Genomic DNA, 21228 nt, shown 5'->3' with positions numbered 1-21228 from the left:
GAGTTTGGGAAACTTAGGTGTCTGCTTCTGTCATCTCAAGCTGCTGCTGTACAGAGCTGCCCTTGCTGGGCGGTGGTGGCGCACGCGTTTAATCCCAGCACTGGGGAGGCAGAGGCAGGCGGATCTCTGTGAGTTCGAGGCCAGCCTGGTCTACAGAGCAAGATCCAGGACAGGCACCAAAACTACACAGAGAAACCCTGTCTCAAAAAAACCGAAACAAAACATGTAGCTTCCCTGGGAGCTTAGTCAAACTTGGAAAGACAAATGGAAACTAGTTTGTTTATATAATTTATTGAACATCGATTGAGTGTGCGCTCTTGTCCGTAGGTTCTGGAGAGACAAAAATGTATCATAAGTATGACATGGTCTCTGGCCTTTGGAATTTTATGGTACAAAAGTAGGATGTGTACACGTAAATAAACGTGTTGCATATGCTGTGCTAAGTGTAGGGTGACCTTGCATCCTGAGACAGGCGTGGCTTATGCTTGCTGTCCCCAGGTCCCTACTAAGAACGCTCCTTTTCACTCTTTCAACTAAGGGCCACAGTCACGATTGCCATGAATGTTCAGGTATAAGAAGGACACACAGCATAGAGTTGCTTTCCCACAGGAGGCCACTGAGCTGGGTGATGAGAGAAGTTTGGCTAGCCAAGGCCAGGGATTTTGCGGTGTGGGGGGAAACTTGGGGTTCAGGTGGGAGAAGAGGTATATTTCAGGACCGTAGAAAGCTCCGCGGGCCAAGAGAAACTGTTCTAGAAGTAAGTTTAGATATTGTTTGCCGATATCTTAAGCTAGATATTGGCTTAAGTTAGATATTGTTTGCCAAGTTTACCCTTTGACAGTTCCTCAAGGACATTGTAATACACATACAACTGTCTAGACACCACTGCACCCTCACCCCCTCACCCCCTCCTTCCGGCTAGGAATGGAATTCAGGTCCCTGTGCGTGCTAGACAAGCTGCTCCCTCTGAGCTACATCCCAGTGTCAATTTGTGTTTTTACAGTCTCTGAGGTGTTCTTGGGCATATAAAGGTTAGATCTAGGTCCCCGCCGAGGGGCCTAGGGAAGCAGGATCAGCTAGGCAGAGGAAAGCCAGTTAGAGACTGACATTGTAAGGGGTTAGGGAGTGCACAGGAACTATGTAAGTCATGGCAAGGATGGAGAGAAGGCAAAAAGATTCTAGCACTATTGAGGAAGAATGATCAAGACCCGGGTACAGCCTTACATTATTTTCAGGCCACAGGATACTTGTATCAAACGGAGGAACCTAAGGGATTTCTAATCTAAAGATTTACTTGGTGACCAACAGTTGGATAGCGTTGGCATAGTTCTTGTAGACCTAAAACAAAATAACTTCTGCATACTTTTTTTTTCCAAGTCTTACGACACTCTTGACAGTCTTGTTTATCTCTGGCAAGAAGCAGCAATGGATTCCGAAGCATCCTCCTGCCTTTTCATTATGGCAGGATTCCTGCCAAGCCTTATCTCCCATGCTTGCTTTGTTACCGAGTGTGTAAGACCTTTGTGATTCATCCGCAGTCTACACAGTGCCAGTTCCTCTCAGGGGAGATCCTCCGTGTCCTGCAAGTTTCGGCGTGACCTTGGCCTGGATTTTGGAGGCGCACTCTCTGTGGGAATTGCGGCCACATCTCACGATTCTCAGAGACTGAGAAACGACAGCAGCACAAGAAACGCATTATTGACGCACCAAGTGTCTCAAGAATTGGAGACAGCGGGTTCACTAGGAGAGAGGGCCTGGGGCAGTCCCTTCGCTGAATCCTTCAAAGATGAAGGGGAAAAAAAAAACCCCAAAACTCTTCTCTTCGCCTCCAAAGATAAAACGATTTTATCCTACAGGCTGCGGTCATCAGGCCTGCTGGCTTTGGCAAATGACATCAGTAACCAAAGCCTTAGAAATTATCTGAAAAAAAGCCTTCAAGTTATGAAAAGAAAGGACAACGGGAAACCGCTCAGGCTGTCTTGTCAGGGGGCAGTTTTGTAGCCTCTATTCTAGGTCTGGCCACTCCAGAGCCCCAGTGAGTGTGGTTTGGTCCAGGCAAGGCATCTTCAGTTCTTGTCTTGGCTGGGGGAACCTTCCAAATGCTGGGGGTAATGGGGATGGAGATGACTAGTGTCAGGGAGAAGGTACAACAGTCTACCTAGGTTCCCAGTTTTATTTCGGGAGGAGGGTTTTTGTTTTTTTTTTTTTTTTAAATAAAGGGCTTAACTTCTGTGCGGTCCAGCGTCCGCCAACGCCATCAAGTCCTAACGGCAGGAAGAGCCGATGAAAGGGGAAGAGGAAAGGCGCAGCGGCGCGCACACGCGCTCGGAAACGGACGTCGGCGCCGCGCCGAGCCGCGCCGCCAGCCGCCAGGCGCGGGTCCCCGCGGGGAGGGCGAGCGCGGTCGGGTTGCCCCTGCCCGAACCAGGCCGGGCGCGACCAGCGCGGCGACGGGGGGTGGTGGTGGCGGCGGTGGCAGCGCGCTTCCGATCGGCAGCGGTCGCCCCCGCGCGCCGATCCAGTAGTTCGGTCCGAGGGGGCGGCTCCAGGGGCGCGGCTCCGCGGCGGCCGGGGCTGCTGGAGGCGGGAGCGGACCCCGGAGCCGAGCGGCGCAGAGAGAGGAGAGAGAGGGAGATAGAGGGAGAGGGAGGGAAAGGAGAGGCGGGTGGGCGGGGGCGCGCGGGGGCGAGCGGGTGGCGCGGCGCGGCGCGGGGGCGAGCGGCGCTGCGGGCCGTGGGAGGAAGCGCTGCGCCCGGCCCGACGGCGCTCGTTGGAGCCACATCCGCGGGTCGCCGGCGTCGCTGCCGGCGCCTGTCACCGGCCCCTCCATCTTGAAGGGAAGGAGGCCGCCGTTTGCCACCGCAGGGGCGGGCAGCCGCGCGCTCATGGCGTTCAGTCCCTGGCAGATCCTGTCGCCCGTGCAGTGGGCCAAGTGGACGTGGTCCGCGGTCCGCGGCGCGGGCGCCGGGGAGGAAGAAGCCGGAGGTCCCCCAGAGGGCGACCCCGAGGAGGAGGAGGACTCGCAAGCCGAGACCAAATCCCTGAGTTTCAGGCAAGTACACCGCATCCCAGCCGGGATGCCGGCGCGCGCCGTCCTCCCCCGACCCCGCGGGTCCTTGCTGCTGTGTGCGCGCCATCGTGTGTGTGTCCCCGGGTCCCCGCGGCGGCGTCTTGCCTCCCCCCTCCCCCGCAGCCGCCGGGTCCCCCGCTGTGCCACCCGAAAGTTCGGGCGTGTTGTGTCTGCCCAGTGTGCTTTCCGTCCCCCCGTCTTGGCTTGTGAGCTTTCTGAACCCAGCCCCGCATCCGCAGTCTCCGCACCCCGGTGTGCCGGGGTCGCTTTCTGTAAGCGTCGACACCCCGGCCGGCCCCCGGACACTGTCACCCCGGGTAGTGTCAGTGGATGAGGCCAGGTGGGATTTGTAGCTTTTTTTATCCCCCCCACGGTGGGCAGGAAATCGCTCCCCCGCCCTGCTCGGCCCCGCAGTGTCCTCAAATGCAGCCGTGGTAAAAAGAGGAATCGCGTGATGACAGGCCCCTGGCAGCTGGTGAGAAATGGTGGTCTCTGCTGAGCTGTCACACGTGTGATTGTGGAAGGCAGGTGACGGCATTTGCAGCCTCGAGTGACTTTCAGCCAGGTAGAGGCCTACCAAGGAGCAGGGCATGAAAAGACTTGGCTTAGTTTGGGGGTGGGGCGGTATTCATTTTTTAAGCCTCTGGAAAAGGGGTCTATTAAGAGGAAAAGAGTTGATTGGGAAACCTGCCCCCCACCCCCCTTTCGGGTGTGAAAGGCAAAGATGACCTCAAAAATAAGTGGTCCCCGTGAGAAGCTCCAGAGGACGGAAGAGATTTCGGGGAGCGAGGATGCGGGGCATCCGCTGAAACACTGCTGCAGCCTCTCTCTCAGCCGGGTTGAGGATTGATTGGTTGGTTGCAAAGTTAGACGGAGGTGCTGGACCCGCACCTTTGTGAATAAGTGCGTTTTTAAAGGCAGTTGGAAATACCGTTGACTGTGGTAATGCCTCATTTTTCCCCCTTGGCAGCTCGGATTCTGAAGGTAATTTTGAGACTCCTGAAGCTGAAACTCCAATCAGATCGCCTCTCAGGGAGTCTTGTGATTCACCACTAGGATCGACAGATCCCGAGGCCAAAACCCAAGGTAATGCAACTTTAATTTTCTACCTCTTTGGTTGTAACTTAAAAAAAAAGAAAGTGAGGGGGGCGCATAAAAAGGGGTGCGTGTGTACCTCGAGCACCACTTCAGAGAAGTTAGATTGTCTCTTTGCTGAATGGAAGGCCCCCTTTGCCTTTTGTTTTGTGAAATAAATGCTTTGGTCATTTGATGATCCAAAGCTTGCTTCATTCTCTGAAGAGAGATTGTGAATTTGGAGTATGAGATTATTGGTATTCTCAACCAGTTGGAAATTCCTTCTCAACCCCGAATAAGTAAAAACTGAATGCAGCGGTAACTGGTCGGGTTATGTTTAGGTCTGCCTTCACAGATCCCACAGTCTAGATGTTTTTCCTACAAGGGTGTGGCTAGACACAAAATTATAGGTAAGAGTTGATTGTTGAGTTAGGAATCTTAAGCAGTTTCAAAATTCCTTGCCTTTCCTTTTCACCAAGGACCGGTGGGGAGCCCTTCAGTCTAACCAAGAAAATCTGGTACACATAACTCTTTTCTGTCCCCCCAGAGCCCAACCTCATACATGGCCTTTAATTCTAGATGCTTCTGGCCCGCTAAATTAATGGCAATCTTTTTTTGTCGTTTTTTTTTTTTTTTTTTTTTGGATAGCTCAGGCTGGCCTTGAAACTCACTGTGTAGTTGAATATAACCTTGGACTGGTTCTGCTATCCTCAACTGCTGGAATGATAGGCCTGCACCACCCTCCTTGGTTTATTGTTACATAGTTTTGAATAAAATTTCACTTGTTCTAATAGGAATTAATTTGTTCCTTCAGTAAATAGAGGCACTGTGATACAGAAGTTGAATTCCTGATCTCACTAAGCAACATTTTGGAGGGAGGAGAACCTTTTAAGGGTCAAAAGCAAGATATATCTGTCTGTTGGGGTGTGTTAAGTTCTGTGGAGAACAGGGGTGGGTGGGTAGGGGGCCATGGCCTATGGGCCTGGTCAGTAAATGCTGGACGTTAGTTTAGGGGAAATTGGTGGAGAAGGCAACTTGAACAGACTCCTAAAAGGGGAAAATTGAGGGAACAAAACTTGTATATTTCTTTGGGAGAAGAACTCTTTCTGCAAAAGGAACAGAATTTGCAAAGGAGGAGCCCATAAGCAGTGAGGCCCCAGGGTGTGGAGAATCATGCGTTCTGAAGGAGCAGGCACAGAGGTCGGTGTTGCCCAAGTGGAATGACTAGTAATAGGAGCTGAAGTCAGCAAGGTGAGAGGCAGGCCAAGCAATGTTAATGATGATTAGGTTTTCTGAGTGAGATAGAAAACGGCTTGTAGGTCATCTGAACAAAATACCATAGGCCGAGTGCCTCAAAACAAGTTTATGCGCATAGTTCCCAGGAACTGATCAAAATGGGACTCTGAGAAAAACTCCCTTCTTGTCTACTCTAACTTCCTGCCGCTTGTCAACGGTCCTTGGGGTTGGGCTTGCGGCAACCTAATTCCTTTTGGCCTTATCACATGGTGGGTTTCCATGTAAGTCTGTCTTCATGTGGCCATGCCATCAGTCATTCAATATAATACTCTCTCCAATCTAGTGTGACCTCGTTTTAACCTCACTGCACCTCCAAAGGTGCTATTTCCAAGTAAGGGCACATTTCTGGTAGATTATGTCTTTAGACATATCTTCTTGGGGACACAGTTCAACTCATTGTGACAAGGCTTTGATTTCTTTTTTGTGAGACAGGGCTTCAGCTATGTAGCCATGGCTAGCCTGGAACTTGCTGTGTAGACCAAGTGGCTTTGAACTTAACAGAGATCCATTTGCCTCTGCATCCCCGGTCCTGGGATTAAAGTTGTCAGCCACTGCTTCAGGCATATCATCCCCCCTCCACCCCCCAGAGCTGAGGACCAAACCCAGGGCAAGCGCTCTACCACTGAGCTAAATCCTCAACCCCCATATTTCTTAATTTAAAAAAATTTGTTTTTTGCATTAATTATTTGGTGGTGGTAGGGGCGTGTGCCGCTGTGATGTTTGGAGGACAACTCAGGAATTGGCTCTGTTCTTCCACCATGTTGGTTGAAGGGACTGAACTCAGGTCTCTGGTCAGGCGGAGCAGTAAACACTCCCGGAGCCATTTTGCTGACCCAAGATGTTGTTGTTTATGAGATAAATAAAAGAGTCTCCCCGTGTAGCCCAGGCTGGCCTTGAACTCAGTGCCCCAGCCTCTCAAGTGCTGGGCCTGACTTCCTTTTGGCAAGGCTGTTTGGCTGCTTTATGGAGGAGGGGCTCTGGGATGGATGTCCTTTGTAGGTGGCTTCCCCCTGATCGCCATACAGTGGGAGTTCGATGGAACAACTTTCAGTGCCCGATCTTGGAGTTGATCATGACTTCTTGGGCTCACAGGTGATGTAGCTTAGTGCTTACTTCCTAGGTTGCCTGGGGAAGTCGAGTCACAGGACTTTGTAGAGGAGGTAGAGTTACTGGTATATCGTCACCTCTTTTTTTTTGCAGTTTGTTTTTTGACTAGAAATTGTGATCTCCATGCTGTGTGTACCCCGCTGAGTCTCAAACAGCACCTTGAGCTGGCTGTGGGCTGGTTCTGCTCCCGGGTCGGGACTGCTCGTTCCCACGGACTGATACGGTGCAGAGGGGCGTGCGCAGTACTTTCTGTAAAGAAGATCCTGCTGGTCTCCATAGCTTCCTTTCTCCTCTCAAAATTCTCGCAGGCAGATTGGGAGGGAGGACTGGACGCCTGAAAGAGCTGTTTTGTGGGCCTTCTCGTCACATTTAAATGAAGCCCACAAGACGTATGTTAAGTAGCTGTTTGAAAGCCTCTTGGAATTGTCCTGGGCCTGGGCAGCCTTTCCTCAATGGTCTACCAGTCTGCTGTTCTGAATAATCTGCCGGGTTCTTTGGTAAATGAATAGAGGCTGGGATTGGCCCCGCCCCTCTATACCCCCCCAGCCGCAGACACTCAGTTGTTTGGGCCTTCCTGTTCCAGCGGCTCTCACACTCTTTCATTCTGTGTAAATGTTTTCTTCTTAGAGAGTCTCCGATCAGCAAAGTTCCCCGGGGTGGTTCATGGCTTCGGAGTGTGACTGTAGGGGGCGGAGAGTGGTGGTGTGTAGTCTGGGATCCCACCCTGCCCGTTATAAAACCCCCCGGTTTAAGGTCTTTAGACAGTGGGGCGACTCCTCAGACTGGTTAGTGTCTGGCCTCTTAAGGATCTTACGGAGTCAGTCACTGGATTGTGACATGGAGTCAGTGTGGATTGCCTCGGCACACATACCAAGTCGTCCCGAGAATACAATGGGAAGCATAGGTCTCGCTGAAGATGGTTTCACTGAGCAAAAGTTGTTCTTTTTTTTTTTTTTTAATGATTTTTTAAATTTTATGTGTGTTGGTGTTTTGCCTGCGTGTATGTCTACGTGAGGGTATTGGATCCCCTGGAACTGGAGTTACAGACAGCTGTGAGCTGCCATGTGGGTACTGGGAATTGATCCTGGGTCCTCTGGAAGAGCAGTCAGTGCTCTTAACCGCCGGGCCATCTCTCCATCCCCAAATAATTTTTGTTTGTTTGTTTTTGTTTTTCGAGACATGGTCTCTTTGTGTAGCCCTGGCTGTCCTGGAACTTGCTCTGTAGACCAGGCTGGCCTTGAACTCAGAGATCTGCCTGCCTCTGCCTGAGCAAAACTTCTTAAGTCAGTTCATGGTGAAGTTTTAATTTCTTGGACTGGATGTTTCACTTTCATCTAAAATAGTTTTATTTGAATTTCTGTGGCTCCAGGACTTGGTTGGGCAGCACATACAAACTGGTGGGGGTGGGGGTGGGCTGTCTTCTCAGGACTTGTAATGAGCTAGGCTTCCTGGTGTCCTGTCAGTCTCACGTGTATAGGCTAGTGCCATACGCCTGCTCCATCACCTGCTTCCTGGTTCTTTACATTCAGAGAGAAATACAGTTTTGCTTTTTATTGGAGACTGTTTTAAGAACGTATACAAATTTTGTAATGAGTCCTCTTAAGACAGTTTTATGCTAGCAATTAAATAGTAGGTCAGGTTGTGTTTTTTAAGACAGAAAAAAAAAGTTGGCTTCTGAATATGTAATAAACTCAAACTAACCGAAAGTATTTCTTGGAAATACCACACTGGCAGCCGTAAAGTTTCCACTGGTCGTTCTGTTTGCAGTTTGCTGTTCCCAACAAAAGGTTCTTGAGCCGGGTTCGCTTGCTTTGTTCAGAGACAGGGTCTCACTAGATTAGCCTGAACTCCATAGGTAGCCATGCTTGACCTCAAACTTAGAGATCCTTACGCTTCTGCCTAAATGTGTGTGCCACCATACCCAGCCATTTTAGCTGCTTAAAAAAACTATTATTATCATGGCTGTGGGGAGAGGCACACATGCCAGAGAGAGAGAGAGAGAGAGAGAGAGAGAGAGAGAGAGAGGTGTGTGTGTGTGTGTGTGTGTGTGTGTGTGTGTGTGTGTAGAGGGCCCTACGTGGGTTCTAGGGATTGAATTGAACTTGGATCCCCAGACTCATGGCTGAGCATCTCACTAGCCATTAAGATACTTTAGTTCTTTATTGCTGGTGTTGATGTAAGAAATGCTTTTTTTTTGTTTTGTTTTTTTGGTTTTTTTGAGACAGGGTATCCTCTGTGTAGCCCTGGCTGATCTGGAATTCACTCTGTAGGCCAGGCTAGCCTTGAGGTCACAGAGATCCTCCTGCCTCTGTCTCCCAAGGGCTGGGTTTAAAGGCATGCACCACCACCGCCCCAGTGAGAAATGCAAAATTATTCATTGACATAATTTTGGTATTTAGATCAGAAACACCAATCCATGCTCAAGACCAAATTGGGTCACCTACCTTTTTTTTTTGGCCCTCCAGGGATAGAAAGGATTTAAATTTTTTTAATGATTGAGCCAGAAGTGGGGGAGCATACCTTTATTTCCAGCGCTGGGAGGCAGAGGCAGGCAGATCTCTGAGTTCAAGTCCAGCCTGGTTCACAAAGTGAGTTCCAGGACAGGAAAAAAAAATTTTCCTTTCAAAAATTAAATGTTTGAAAAAAAAAATTGTGGTGATGCTGTTTGGGAATATAGCCATGCTTAAGTGGCTGGTTAGTGGTTGAGTACTTGGACCTGGAGAGGTTTGGTAACCTCTATCCATACTTCTGCTGGGTTCAGAGAAGTGACCGGGGTGATGCCATAAAGAATGAAGAAGGTGGCTGTACTCGAATAACAAGTGAGCAGTGTGTGATCAATTTCCACCCGTGTGGGCCCATGGGGTCGGGAAAGGCTTCCTTACAGGAGAAAGGTTGCCTGACTCTGTCTCCTTTGGAGACAGTGTGCTTGACTTGTCACTAAAGGATTCAGAGAGTTAAAAAATAATAATATGTATTTGGAAAAGGAAATAAAGCATGGGAGAAATCATTTTGGAATCATCTAATAATACAAGTACCAACATAGACTTTTAAAAACAGATCTTATTTTAGTTTTCGGTTATATGTCTGTGTGTGGGTTTGAGCATGCGCAGCAATCTTTGGAGATGGAGTTACATGTGGTTGTGAGCCCATCACGGTTGGTTCTCTGCAAGAACATTACAGATTCTTAATCACCGAGGCATCTCTCTGTCATCACCAACATAGACTTTGCATATTCAGTATTTCTAATGTAATATTGGGTGCTGTGTATGAGTATATCAATATATGGGTATATTAATTGGATGTTTAAGACCTAGAATACAGATCTTGCTAAAATCTGAGCCCTAGACATTTTATTCTAAAACTTTGAGCATGTTTATAAGCAGATATTATGCAAATATTTTTATTCGGTACATATTGAAGTGGTCCGTTCAAATCTACAAGTATGTTTTCTTTAGGATTTAGTTGAATACTTTAAAAAAAAAAAGATTTATTTATTATGCATACAAGTATTCTACCTGCATTATGCAGGCAGGCCAGAAGAGGGCACCAGATCTAACTACAGAAGGTTGTGAGCCATCATGTGGGTGCTGGGAATTGAACTTAGGACCTCTGAAGAGCAGCCACTGCTCTTAACCTCTGAGCCATCTCTCCAGCCCCAGTTGAATATTTCTTTAACCACATCAAGAGATTGCTTTATTAGAAAGCCCTAGAAATAATGAGACTAATAAGGACATTAAACATGACCTAGTCTGCCAGTTTAACATATGTGGCCTCATCTACCATGCCCCAGCTTAATGCTTTGATTTTTTTTGGTATGATTGGCTCTTTCACAGCTTAATTTAGTTTTTTTTTCTGTGATTCTAGCCTAAGATGTTTAACACTTGAAGACGTTAGCTTTAGCGGCATCCTGCATTTCTGTTTTTTCCACTGGAGTGGGGAATGTTGGCTTCCTTGTTACAATGTAATGAGGGAGGGAGGAAGTATTTCCACTCCGTATGGCACTCCACCCAAGACACTGTTTTGTGTTAGGAAAGCTGTTTTCTCAGAACCCAGAACAGTGTCTGATAAAGAGCACCAGGGCAGAAGAACTCTCATGCCTGCAGGAAGTGGAGATTTTAGTGACTTCCAAATCACTTACTCTTTTTAGATGTAGCAAAGTCAAGGCCTTTGTTTGTTTCAGTTTTTGGTTTTTCAAGACAGGGTTTCTCTGTGTAGCCCTGACTGTCCTGAAGCTCACTCTGTAGATCGGGCTGGCCTCGAACTCACAGAGATCTGCCTGCCTCTGCCTCCCAAGTACTAGGACTAAAGGGGTGTGCCACCACGCCCAGCTACAAGGCCTTCTTAAGTATTCTAAGGATTAAACTCCTTCCTGAGTTGCATCCCTCCCTTATCACTCGGCATATTTACCCTGATACTCATTTTCTCTGATAATTTCTGTGGCAGAGGCATTTCCTACCTATGGAGTTGGGAGTAGTCCTAAATGCCTCCACTGGGACAATGGGTATGGTCTAAAGGCGATGCCCAAAAGAGTGGGGGTAGTGGACGTAAAGTTTAAATCAGGCACGGTGGTGAACCAACAGTTCTCCCAGTTCTCAGGAGCTAGAGGCAGGAGAATCAGGAGTTCAAGGTCACCTTTGGCTGCACAGTAAGTTCAAGATCCGACTGGGTTATATGAAACACCTTTCTCAAAGAAAACCGGAAACCAATCAAGCAGTGATGGTGCACGCCTTTAATCCCAGCACTCAGGAGGCAGAGGCGGGTGGATCTCTGAGTTCGAGGCCAGCCTGGTCTGCAGAGTGAGTTCCAGGACAGCCAGAGCTACATAGTGAGACCCTGTCTCAAAAGACAGGAAAACAAAAACAAAAAGCCAGAAAAGCCATTGTAATCTCTCCGAAGCAGCAGTCTTATCTATAGGCTGTCTTGGGGTGTGACTGTTTTCTCATAATCTCCAAAACCCACCGTAGTGTGGGGGAGTCCGTCGTTTGTCCATCGAACAATCCTGGAGCTTGGATAACCAAGGTTGCTAACCATGCCCGTGACTGTAAGGGTTGACTGTAGAAGGGCCCCGATGCTTTTGAGTTGAAGATCTCGGCCTCCACTTTGTGAGCACCAATCCTAGGGTTTGCTCTTCTTGCTGGTGAACTCACTGGGGATTGCTGATAACATGGGTCTCTTGCTGCTTCACAAGGGCAAGTGTGCCTGGCTGCCCCGCTGGGCAGGCGGATACTCCTGAGGGCTCTACTACTCAACTGCATCCTTGGCCCCTGCGTTCTCTCCTCTTCATTCCGTTTGCCTTTGAGGCTGAGTCACCGTGGAGCCCAGGCTGGCCTCCAGCTCCTGGTTCTCCCGCTCAGCCTCCCCATGCTGCAGCTGAAGGTGTGCACCACGATAATTGGTCCAGCACCACCAGGAAAGGAATAGTGTATGCTTCCCACTTCCCACTACAGGATGCTCACCTAACCCGCTGTCTTGTTCAGCTGTTTTAGGTGCAGGGGTTTTTTGTTTAGAGCATTTCCGTCATAGCAGTGATGCTGAGGTAGGATATGATTTCTGTTTCAAAAAGTGAGACGTCAGGACCAGAGCCTTGACCCTGGAACCCACCTGGCAGAAAGAGAACCATCTGATGTGCCCTCCGCCCACCACACACACACACACACACACACACACACACACACACACACACACAGAGTAAATTGGTGTTAAGTTTTTTTTTTTTTTTTAAAAAATATGTAAAATCCATTAATAGTCTAACTCTCAGGAGGTTGAGACAGGAGGGTCAGCACAACTTTGAGACCAACCTGACCTACATAGCGCTAGACCCTGAGTTCAGTCTCCATTTCTACAGGGCAGGGGAGGAGGAGGGAGGGCTTGCACATCCAGAGCTCCGTGAAATGTGTTTCACAGTTTGCCCCTTCAGGGAGTTTGTGGCTCCCCCTGTGCAGTGTTTGGGAAGGCTAAGAGGAAATGAAAGGCCTTCAAATGCTGCCAGGACAGGGTGTGTGCTGGGGAAAGCACCCTCCTGAGTGACAGCTAAACGTCACTAGGAGATCGGTCTTCCTGTGCCTGTGAACTTGGCATGCGTGCACTTCCATATGCATGTGTCTATACATTGTAGTTTGGGTTTCGAACAGCAGACGTTTGCTGCACATTTAGACACAACCAGCAGGAGCAAAAGTCATCTTTGGGTAAGCGTGACAGTTGTACAGGAAACATTCAATTTTCTGGATAATTAGCTTCAGCTCCTGTGTGGTGGTGGCGCATGCCTTTAGTCCCAGTGCTGGGGAGGCAGAGGCAGGCGGATCTCTTGAGTTCGAGACCAGCCTGGGCTACAGAGTGAGTTCCAGGACAGCCAGGAATACACAGAGAGACCCTGTCTCTCCACAAATAAGTAAAAGTAACAACAGTATCAGCTCTTCGATGAGGAAAACGTAGGAAGGGCTTGGTTTCTCTTCTCCCTGAGTCTTGTCTGGTAAGAAAAGGGGGTATGGAGAGGCACACAGCCTCCTGGAACTCTGCACCTATTCTGAGGTAGAGAGACGAGGTTTTTTTGTTTGTTTGTTTTGTTTGTTTGTTTTGTTTTTGTTAGTAGTGTTCGAGATTGGACCATGGTCTCACCCCAGGTAGACAATGCTTTTCTCTGAGCCATGTCCCCAGTCCCCATAGGAGTACTCCCGTATTGTTTGGTGGGTGGCAGTTTGTTTGTTTTGTTTTTGTTAGTAGTGTTCGAGATTGGACCATGGTCTCACCCCAGGTAGACAATGCTTTTCTCTGAGCCATGTCCCCAGTCCCCATAGGAGTACTCCCGTATTGTTTGGTGGGTGGCAGCCCACTGATTGCTTCTGAGCCAATTATTTCAAAACTTAGCTTGAAGCAGTCTTTGAAAGTGGGGCAGCTTGGCCAGGCAGTTGGCTCGGGTCACTTGTGAGAACAAGGCCCTTGGGAGACGTGACCTCCAGGTTAAGGGTCTTTTACTCTGGCCCGCTCCTTTTTCTCCAGTTAGTGCTGGCTGATGGAGTGAGGCTCAGGTGAGAAGCCCTGTACAGCGTTGTTTCAGCATCCTCACAGAACGGCAGCTGGCTTCACCTCCCCAGACTGACTGGGCCACTAGCAAGCAAGGCAGGAGCTTCAGAAGTCACACTGTTACTTCCACAGAACCCTTTTGGTGGCACAGGTTAGCCCAGTGGTATGCCAGGTGGTAAAGGCTCATTGGGAGCTCCGTGCTGGAGCTGGTCACCACAAGCTTCGTAGGTGGCCAGCGGGTGTGATTTCCGGATCCACCAACTTCCCCCAGCTTCCTTCCCTTAAGGTCTCTTGTGCAGCTTTCCTGGGTACAGACAGGACAGCCGTCCTGCTCTGGGAGTGTCTCCTGTGCTCACTGTCTGGGGGGGCTCCTCTTGCTAAGTGTTCCTTTCTCTTTTTATCATGAGCCTCATCTGCTTCCCAGCGGTGTGGGTGGTTACTGCTTTCCGAGAGAAGCAGTTGGTATTTTGAGTTCTGCAGTCATTATTTCTGAAGAGATTGCACAGTATGGCTGTTTGGCAGCAGTGGCTTGAAGTTTCACAATTTCAGGTCTCCTCACTGCACACCCATCCGTCTGTTAGCACGTGTCTTCCTGCTGGGGTAGCGCAGCCCTGTGCTTTCTGACTTCTGTCAGTGGTAGAGGATTTCTGCTCCACTTGAAGTGTGGCCTCAGATCCAGATGGCTCCAGAACCGATGGGCACCGCATTATTGAGAGGATCAAACCTAGTCAACTGTTGGTCTTGGCTTCTCTGGAGAAGGCTTTGGCTTGCTGGTAGACGGATGCTTCCTGGTTACCCTCTTCTTCGGTTCCTTAGAGTATGGCCTTCAGAGGGTAGAGTTTGGATCTCGGGATTTGAGTGGATTGTGCTTGGGATGGAACCCAGGGACTCAATGCACACTAAATGATCTTCCCCTGAATCCCACCTCACCCTCACCCCTGTTCTCTTGGGTCTCTTTTTCAATGAAATAGCATAAAATGCTGTTTTGTAAACTTGAAATGAATTCTTTAACATTGAAAATGCACCAGTTTTTTTTTATTGTTTACTTGTAAAACTTTAGGCTGTGTGTTCACACTGAGGTGTGTGTGTGTGTGTGTGTGTGTGTGTGTGTGTGTGTGTGTGTGTGTTTTGAAACAGGGTCTTTCTGTGTTGCCCAGGCTGTTCTCAGACTTGGAATCATTTCTACCTGAGTCTCCCGAGTGCTGGGGTTCTCAGCAGGTGCCACCATGCTGCCTCTGTTAGAATTTAAAAGTTACCTCAGAATGGCATGGTAGTGGGTGCCCTGTCTCCAAACGAAAATAAAACACAAAAGAGCTAAACTTGCCCCCCCCCCAGCTTCTTGGTAATAAATATTTTTCAGTTTCAGAGGTGACAGGGAAGGGTTAGAACAGTTGGCCTGTTCTGGGTAGGTGAGTTAGTGTTGGTGTTCCGCCTTAGACATCCTCATGGTGTGGTGACCCTAAGGAGACCTTCTGCCTTGACGGACCAATCCCTCTCCATGCTTCCAGGTAGCCTGGGGCCCAAGGGTTGTCAGAGGAATGTGAACTGCATAGTCCTCCACCCCCTGGAAAAGACCTTCATGGTCATTCAGTCCCTGGACAATGCATGGCTTCTCATTCTCCATTTGAAGGCCCATGGCCTTGGCTTTTGTGATTTTGTTTGTTTGTTTGTTTTTGGTTTTGGTTTTCGAGACAGGGTTTCTCTGTGTAGCTTTGTGCCTTTCCTGGAACTCTGTAGACCAGGCTGGCCTCAAACTCACAGAGATCCGCCTGCTTCTGTCTCCCGAGTGCTGGGATTAAAGGCGTGCGCTACCACCGCCTGGCTGTTTTTTTGTTTTTTGTTTTTTTTTTTAATTTGACAAAAGCCAGGGTTATCTTGGAAGAGGAGATGTCAATTGAGAACATACATAGAATAGATTGCAACTTAGAGAAATCAGAGCCCCTGGAAACCCAGACACGAAGTTCGAGGTAAAAACCCCCTCTCTCAAGTTTTGGACACTTGTCAGAAATGCTAATGTGGGCCTCATTACCATTCTCCTCAGGTTAGACTACCAGAGCAGAAAGGGGGGCTGCCTACTGGAGCCAGTTTTTCTCCTGACACCCTCGATTTCTGCCCCGGAGGGGAGGGCAGGATGCCAGGCTAGTGCAGAGTGGGGCCCTGCGGGGCCTCCAGAAGGAAAGGGGGCAAACGAAGATGAAATGTCAGTCCTGACACAGCTGTCAGTGTGCAGCTGAGCGGCCTCACGGCGTACTGTGTAAATACTCCTTTCTCCATATGAAGAAGATCCCCCGGCCGGGCAGTGGGCACTGGGCATCAGCTCTGCTGGAGCACTGGGTTCTTAGATGGGTAGGGTAAGGGGCTTTAGGGAGTGAAGGCCCCTGTGGAGGGCAGTCTGAGGAGACATTAGTTGGCTCGTTTCCCAGACCTCTTGGCCTTGGCTTCTGTGTTGGTTAGGTTTGTGAGCTTGACGTAAGCCAGTCACCTAGGAGGAGAGGACTGAGCTGAGGGAATGCCGCACCCATCAGCCCAGCCTGTAGAAAGGCGTTTTCTTGATGGATGATTGATGTGGAAGGACCCGGCTCACTGTGGGTGGCGCCATCCCTGGGCAGGTGGTTCTTCTTAGTATAAGAAAAGCAGGCTGGAGAAACCCTGTCTTGTGGGGTGGGGGGAAGCAGGCTGAGTGCTGGGATTAAAGGCGTGCGCCACCACCGTCTGGCAGTTTGTTTTCCTTAAAGGAAGGGTCTTACACTCTACCCCAGGCTGGTTATAATGTAAGACCCCTTTATACACGTGAGCCACTTGGCTTGGCTTCTCAAGAAGTTGTAGGGGATGTGTGAGGGTGTGGAGGAAGTGAAGTTAGAATCCGGAAGGACAGTGACTTTCCTGGGTGCCTCATTCTTTCTCCAACTCCTTCTTTGCATGCCTTAGCCTTCATGCCTACAGTCTGTGTTTACCTTTTAATAAACTTCAGCGCACAGGGAAGCCCATGCCCGTGCCCCGTGGGGTGCATCTTAATTCTGTGGCACCCTTTCTCTTAACCCTTGTGCTTAATTAAATGTATACCCACATATTTATTAAACTCCAACTCAGCTTTGCAAAATAGAGTTACAAACCGTAGCCAAAGTTAGGCGGCAGGATTGTGAGCTGGAGGCCAGTGTGGGCTGTCTAGTGTATATACTATACATTATGTTCTGTATCGTCCCCAGAAAGCAAAGTGAAGCCCCTGGACTGATAGCTGCTACGTTTCCAGGCTGTTTCATATGCATGGTTATTCCTGGTGGCGAGGGAAGGAGTGACGTCACTTTCACATCTCTGTAAATAGAACTCAACTAGCACATGTAGGCTTCCTCAAGAAGGACTTACAATCCAAAAGTGGCAGTGCGATCTGCCACCTCAGGTGTGGGCCCCTGCAAGTGACACACGAGAGATCGTTTAGGACCTTCTCTGAGCCGTGAATCTGCTGCACAGTCCTCACCCTTTCCCGTAGGACCGGAGCCGTTTTAGTGTCGTTGAGCGGTTTCGATGGTGCCCGGAGTATGGCCCTGTCGGCAAAGCTCGTGTGAAGATCCGAGTTCAAATCCCCAGACCACACTGGGCATGGTGGTGTGCACTTCAGGCAGGGGGTTCGGAGACCGAAGGCTTCCTCGATGGTCCCTCTATGGTAAGTCTGGCCTGACATAAGCTCCAGGCCAGTGAGAGAGCCTCTCTCAAAGGAAGGAGATGGCATTCCTGAGGGTGATACCCAAGGCTGCCCTCCAGCCTCTGCAGATAGATACACCTGAACATGTGCACACACATACATATGCAGACATTTTTAAAAAGGTGTGTGCAACTAAATGGTCTTAAAAAAAGATTTCTTTTTATTTTATTAGGTTTTATTTGTTTGTTTTGTTGTAGAGGCAGGGTCTCACCCTAGCTGGCCTGGAACTCAATATTTAAAGGAGCTGGCCTTGAACTCATAGAGATCCGCCTGCCTCTGCCTCCTGAGTGCTGGGATTAAAGTCAGCTTTATTTTTATTTTATGTGTATGAGTGTTGGCCTACGTGTACATATGTGCACAGTGTGCATGCCTTACGCCCTTGGAGGTCAGTAGAAGGTCTCAGATCCCCTGGAACTGGAGCTGTAGATTTCAACAGTTAGGAGTTCTCCTAACCATTGAGAGCGCTCCCTCTACCCCCTGCCATACCGCTTTCAAAGTTCAACAGTTGTCCTAGCAAATACCAATACTTCACTGCCTTGTAGGTGAGGCTAGCCTTGAACTCCTGATTCTCCTTCTTCTGCCTCCCAAGGGCTGGGGTTACCTGCCTGAGCCACTGTGCTGGCTTTACTTCTGTGTTTTCTTTGGACGGTTCGAGCTCATCTGTTTAGGTCCGTGGTCTATTTTCAGTTGACTTTTGTGTTTGGATAAGGAAGTGGTCCGGTTTCATTGTTTCACACGGGGCTGTTTTCTGAGGCCGTCTTTGTCCCCGTACAGACACAGGTGCTGCGCCCTCGGGTCAGTGCCTCAATAGGTCTTTTTAGTCTCTGACTCTCTGTTTCTAGCTGCACCCAGGGCTGTGACTTCCTTTCATCTCTGAAATGCTGAGCTTGCTTGGTCCAGTCCCTGTTCTGTCTTGGAGGCCACACCTCCTAAGGGAACCACATCTCCTAAGGGAACGCCCACCTTTGCCCAGCTTGTTCCTCTTCTGCTTTTCTTTTTAATCGTGGTCTGATTGAAGCAAGAGCCTTACCACTGAACTACCCTGTGTCTGTGATATAAAGGACCTTTAAGATCTGCATGTTCAGGCTGGCAGGATGGCTCAGTGCATAAAGTGACCAGAGTCCCAGCCCTGGAAACCAGTAATGTGCAGTGGTGTGTGCCTCCACTCAGACTGAATCAGTACATACATAAGTGTGTGCGTGTGTGTATGTTTATAGAAATGTCTTTCAGAAACAGATTTCTATAATGCTTCTAGATATGTCTTTGTTTTTGCTGGGTGTGAAAATTAAAAAAGGAAGTAGTTTATTCAGAAGAGGAAGTTGGTACTTCAGGAAGCCTAGCAGTCCAGTGAGGGTTGTGATTTTCTGTGTAAAAACATGAGGACTCTGAGGTGGTGGCCAGAAAAGGTGGTTGATACTTTCCTTACAATTGCAAAGAACTTTGAGGTGGTTTTGTGTCTTCACCAGGATCATAGCCTTGGTTCTGTGCCTGTGTCTAGTAGACTGTGCTGCGGATTATAGGGCTCTATGGCGGGTGGGTGCACCATGTCAAGAACACATCCAGTAATTTGATTTTGCACTTTGAACTAGTAATAGAGTACTGGGTGGGATAATGAGAGTGGTGTTAGCGCTCCTACCTGCAATGTAGGAAGCAGAGAGAGCTGACTGGGCCTGGAGTGAGAACAAGGCCACACCTCCTAATCCTTCCCAAACAGTTCCACTAACTGGCAACCTAGCATTCAAATGTATAAGCCTATGGGGGTCCATTCTCATTTAAACCACCATACTACCCTTGGCTTTGGGGTCATTGTAGAGTGAAGTAAGGGTTATTTTACTACAAAATAGCCTGTTAATTGAGATGGCTAGAGAGATCATACAGCTTTTATTAAAAGGGTTGTCCCTCAGTTCCCGTACCGTAGGTGCTCACTCCTTTGTATAAAATGAAATGTGCTGCCTCTGCGCATCCTCCCGTGTGCTTGTAAGCCACCTCTTGATTCCACGTGATACCTAATGTAGTGTAATGCTGTGTCAGAAGTTGTTATTGTTTAGGGGATCATTTCAAGACAAAAAGTCTGGACAGATGTAATTTTTTTCTGAATATTTTTGCTCTGTAGTTTATTAAATCCACAGCCATGGAATTCACGAATGTTTCTGACTAGTTTATTGATGTTATTCTCTTTGTGTGCGGACTTACAAATTAGACTTTATCGTGCTATCTCTGTAGAGATGCCATCTATCCGAGGTTAGGTACTTGCAGTGGGGTCAGGAATGGACTAGGAGCTTTGGAGGATAAGGGAAGGGCAGGTGCACTAGTTTCTTATCACTGCTGTGGTAAAACCCTCACAAAAGCAGCTTAAGAGAGAAAGGGCTTAGCTTGGCTCATAGTTCCGGGGAAATAGGCTGGGGTGGCAGGAAGGCCTGGTGGCAGAGCGGGATTGTGGCTGGACACATTGCATCCCAGGAAGGAGAGAGAGAGAGAGAGAGAGAGAGAGAGAGAGAGAGAGAGAGAGAGAGAGAGAGAGAGAGAGGAGAGAGAGAGCCAGCTGTTTCCTCAAGGTTTTACAACTATCCTAAGCAGTCTCACCAGCTGGGAACCAAGGGTTCGAACACATGAACCTGTGGGGGACACTTCACATTCAGACCACCACAGCAGCTGTATAATATTGGGGAATGATTTAATTCTTATCTAGGGTTATTGTACAGTAAAAGGCCTGAGAGTAGCTCGTTCTAGAAGAAAGCACAAAGTGGTGGCCTCAGTGTCCTGTAGACGTCGGTTTTTTCAACAGCAAATAGAAGATATCTTGCATGCCAGGAATTACTTCAACAATTTTTTTTTTTTGTGTGTGTGTGTGTGTGTGTGTTGTTTTTTTTGAGACAAGGTCTCAGTATGTAGCTCATCTGGCCTCAGATTTGGAATCTTCTTGCCTCTGCCCTCTGAGTGCTGGGATTACAGGCCCCTGGTACTCCTGGGCTCCATATTGGGCTCTGAATCACTGAACTGCATTCAGACCACTAGCGCATGATGAGAAGTAAGCTGTGGGTAAACTTGCTCTTGTTTTTTTCTGGGGCCCTGTGCGTGAGAGGTCTGTAGTCTTAGAGCTTGCTGAGTTTTCCTTGTGTGGATGACCCTCCCGGTCAGCCATGAGCAGGCTGCTTTTTCTGTCACGTGGAAATAGCACCTTCCTTCCTGTTACTGATGGATCACTTTGCTCCACTTACCTGAGTACAGCCAACAGTTTATAGGATGTGGTTTGCCACATCAGTCCTGTCGTACACCAGCCACCTTCAGTTAATGTCAGGCTGTCACTTCCTCACAAGATCTTGGTCTCTGTGCTCCCCGAAACCTGGCTTGCCTGCAGATTCTAGGGTTCCCACAAGTGTGGTAATTCGTTAGAACTGACTCTGGGACTCCTCAGTCCCAGTGTCTACCCTAGTAGATCGTATGAGTGAGGGAATCATAGATAAAGGGAGTGAGGAGTGATATATGTTCGTGATGTTTCTTTTTTCCTCTGTGTGGCCCTGGCCATCTTGGAACTCACTTTGTAGACCAGGCTGGCCTCGAACTCACAGAGATCCACCTGCCACTGCCTCCCAAGGGCTGGGATTAAAGGCATAGGCCCCCATGCCCAGCTCTGTTTTTGACTTGTAATCAGGGCCCTATGTGTTTGCTGTGGTGGCCAGACCCCATCCTGTAGACGCTGGATGAGAGATGTTAAGGTCAGTCAGAGCCAGTGTGTATGCCTGAAGAAAGGAGGCTCGTTTTCTCGGGGTAATGCCAAGGAGAGGAAGTGGCAGATTGCGTGGATCTTCAGATCTGAGAGGAGCCCACGGGCGGCATTTCGCCTCAAAGCTCAGATCTGAGCTCCAATGCGTTTGTGATCACGCCGGACCTGGGGCGCTAGTTAGTGTGCATGTGTGCCGTGTTCCGACGGCTTGCACACCTTTTTCATTTGCATGCGCGT

At 48.9% G+C, this 21228-nt stretch overlaps 1 protein-coding gene across 4 annotated transcripts in view; it reads left to right on the top strand.

The window, feature by feature from the left end:
* Tacc1 (transforming acidic coiled-coil containing protein 1) overlaps positions 1–21228 on the top strand; it is a 93379-nt gene that overhangs the window by 34335 nt on the left and 37816 nt on the right. Inside the window, exons 1-2 of one of the 4 annotated variants that reach the window (XM_059244317.1) lie at positions 2739–3052; positions 4041–4156. The exons of 1 other annotated variant lie outside the window; for it this stretch is intronic. In XM_059244317.1, the coding sequence (XP_059100300.1) occupies positions 2886–3052; positions 4041–4156 (283 nt within the window). In that variant the 5' untranslated portion in view covers positions 2739–2885. Of the gene's footprint in view, positions 1–2738; positions 3053–4040; positions 4157–21228 lie in introns of those variants that run through there. 2 more of the 4 variants (XM_059244316.1, XM_059244318.1) reach the window with 2 other exon arrangements.

The sequence above is a fragment of the Peromyscus eremicus genome, chromosome 17, assembly GCF_949786415.1.
Source record: "Peromyscus eremicus chromosome 17, PerEre_H2_v1, whole genome shotgun sequence".
Taxonomy (NCBI): Eukaryota; Metazoa; Chordata; class Mammalia; order Rodentia; family Cricetidae; genus Peromyscus; species Peromyscus eremicus.
This window is presented reverse-complemented; position numbering and strand designations above follow the sequence as displayed.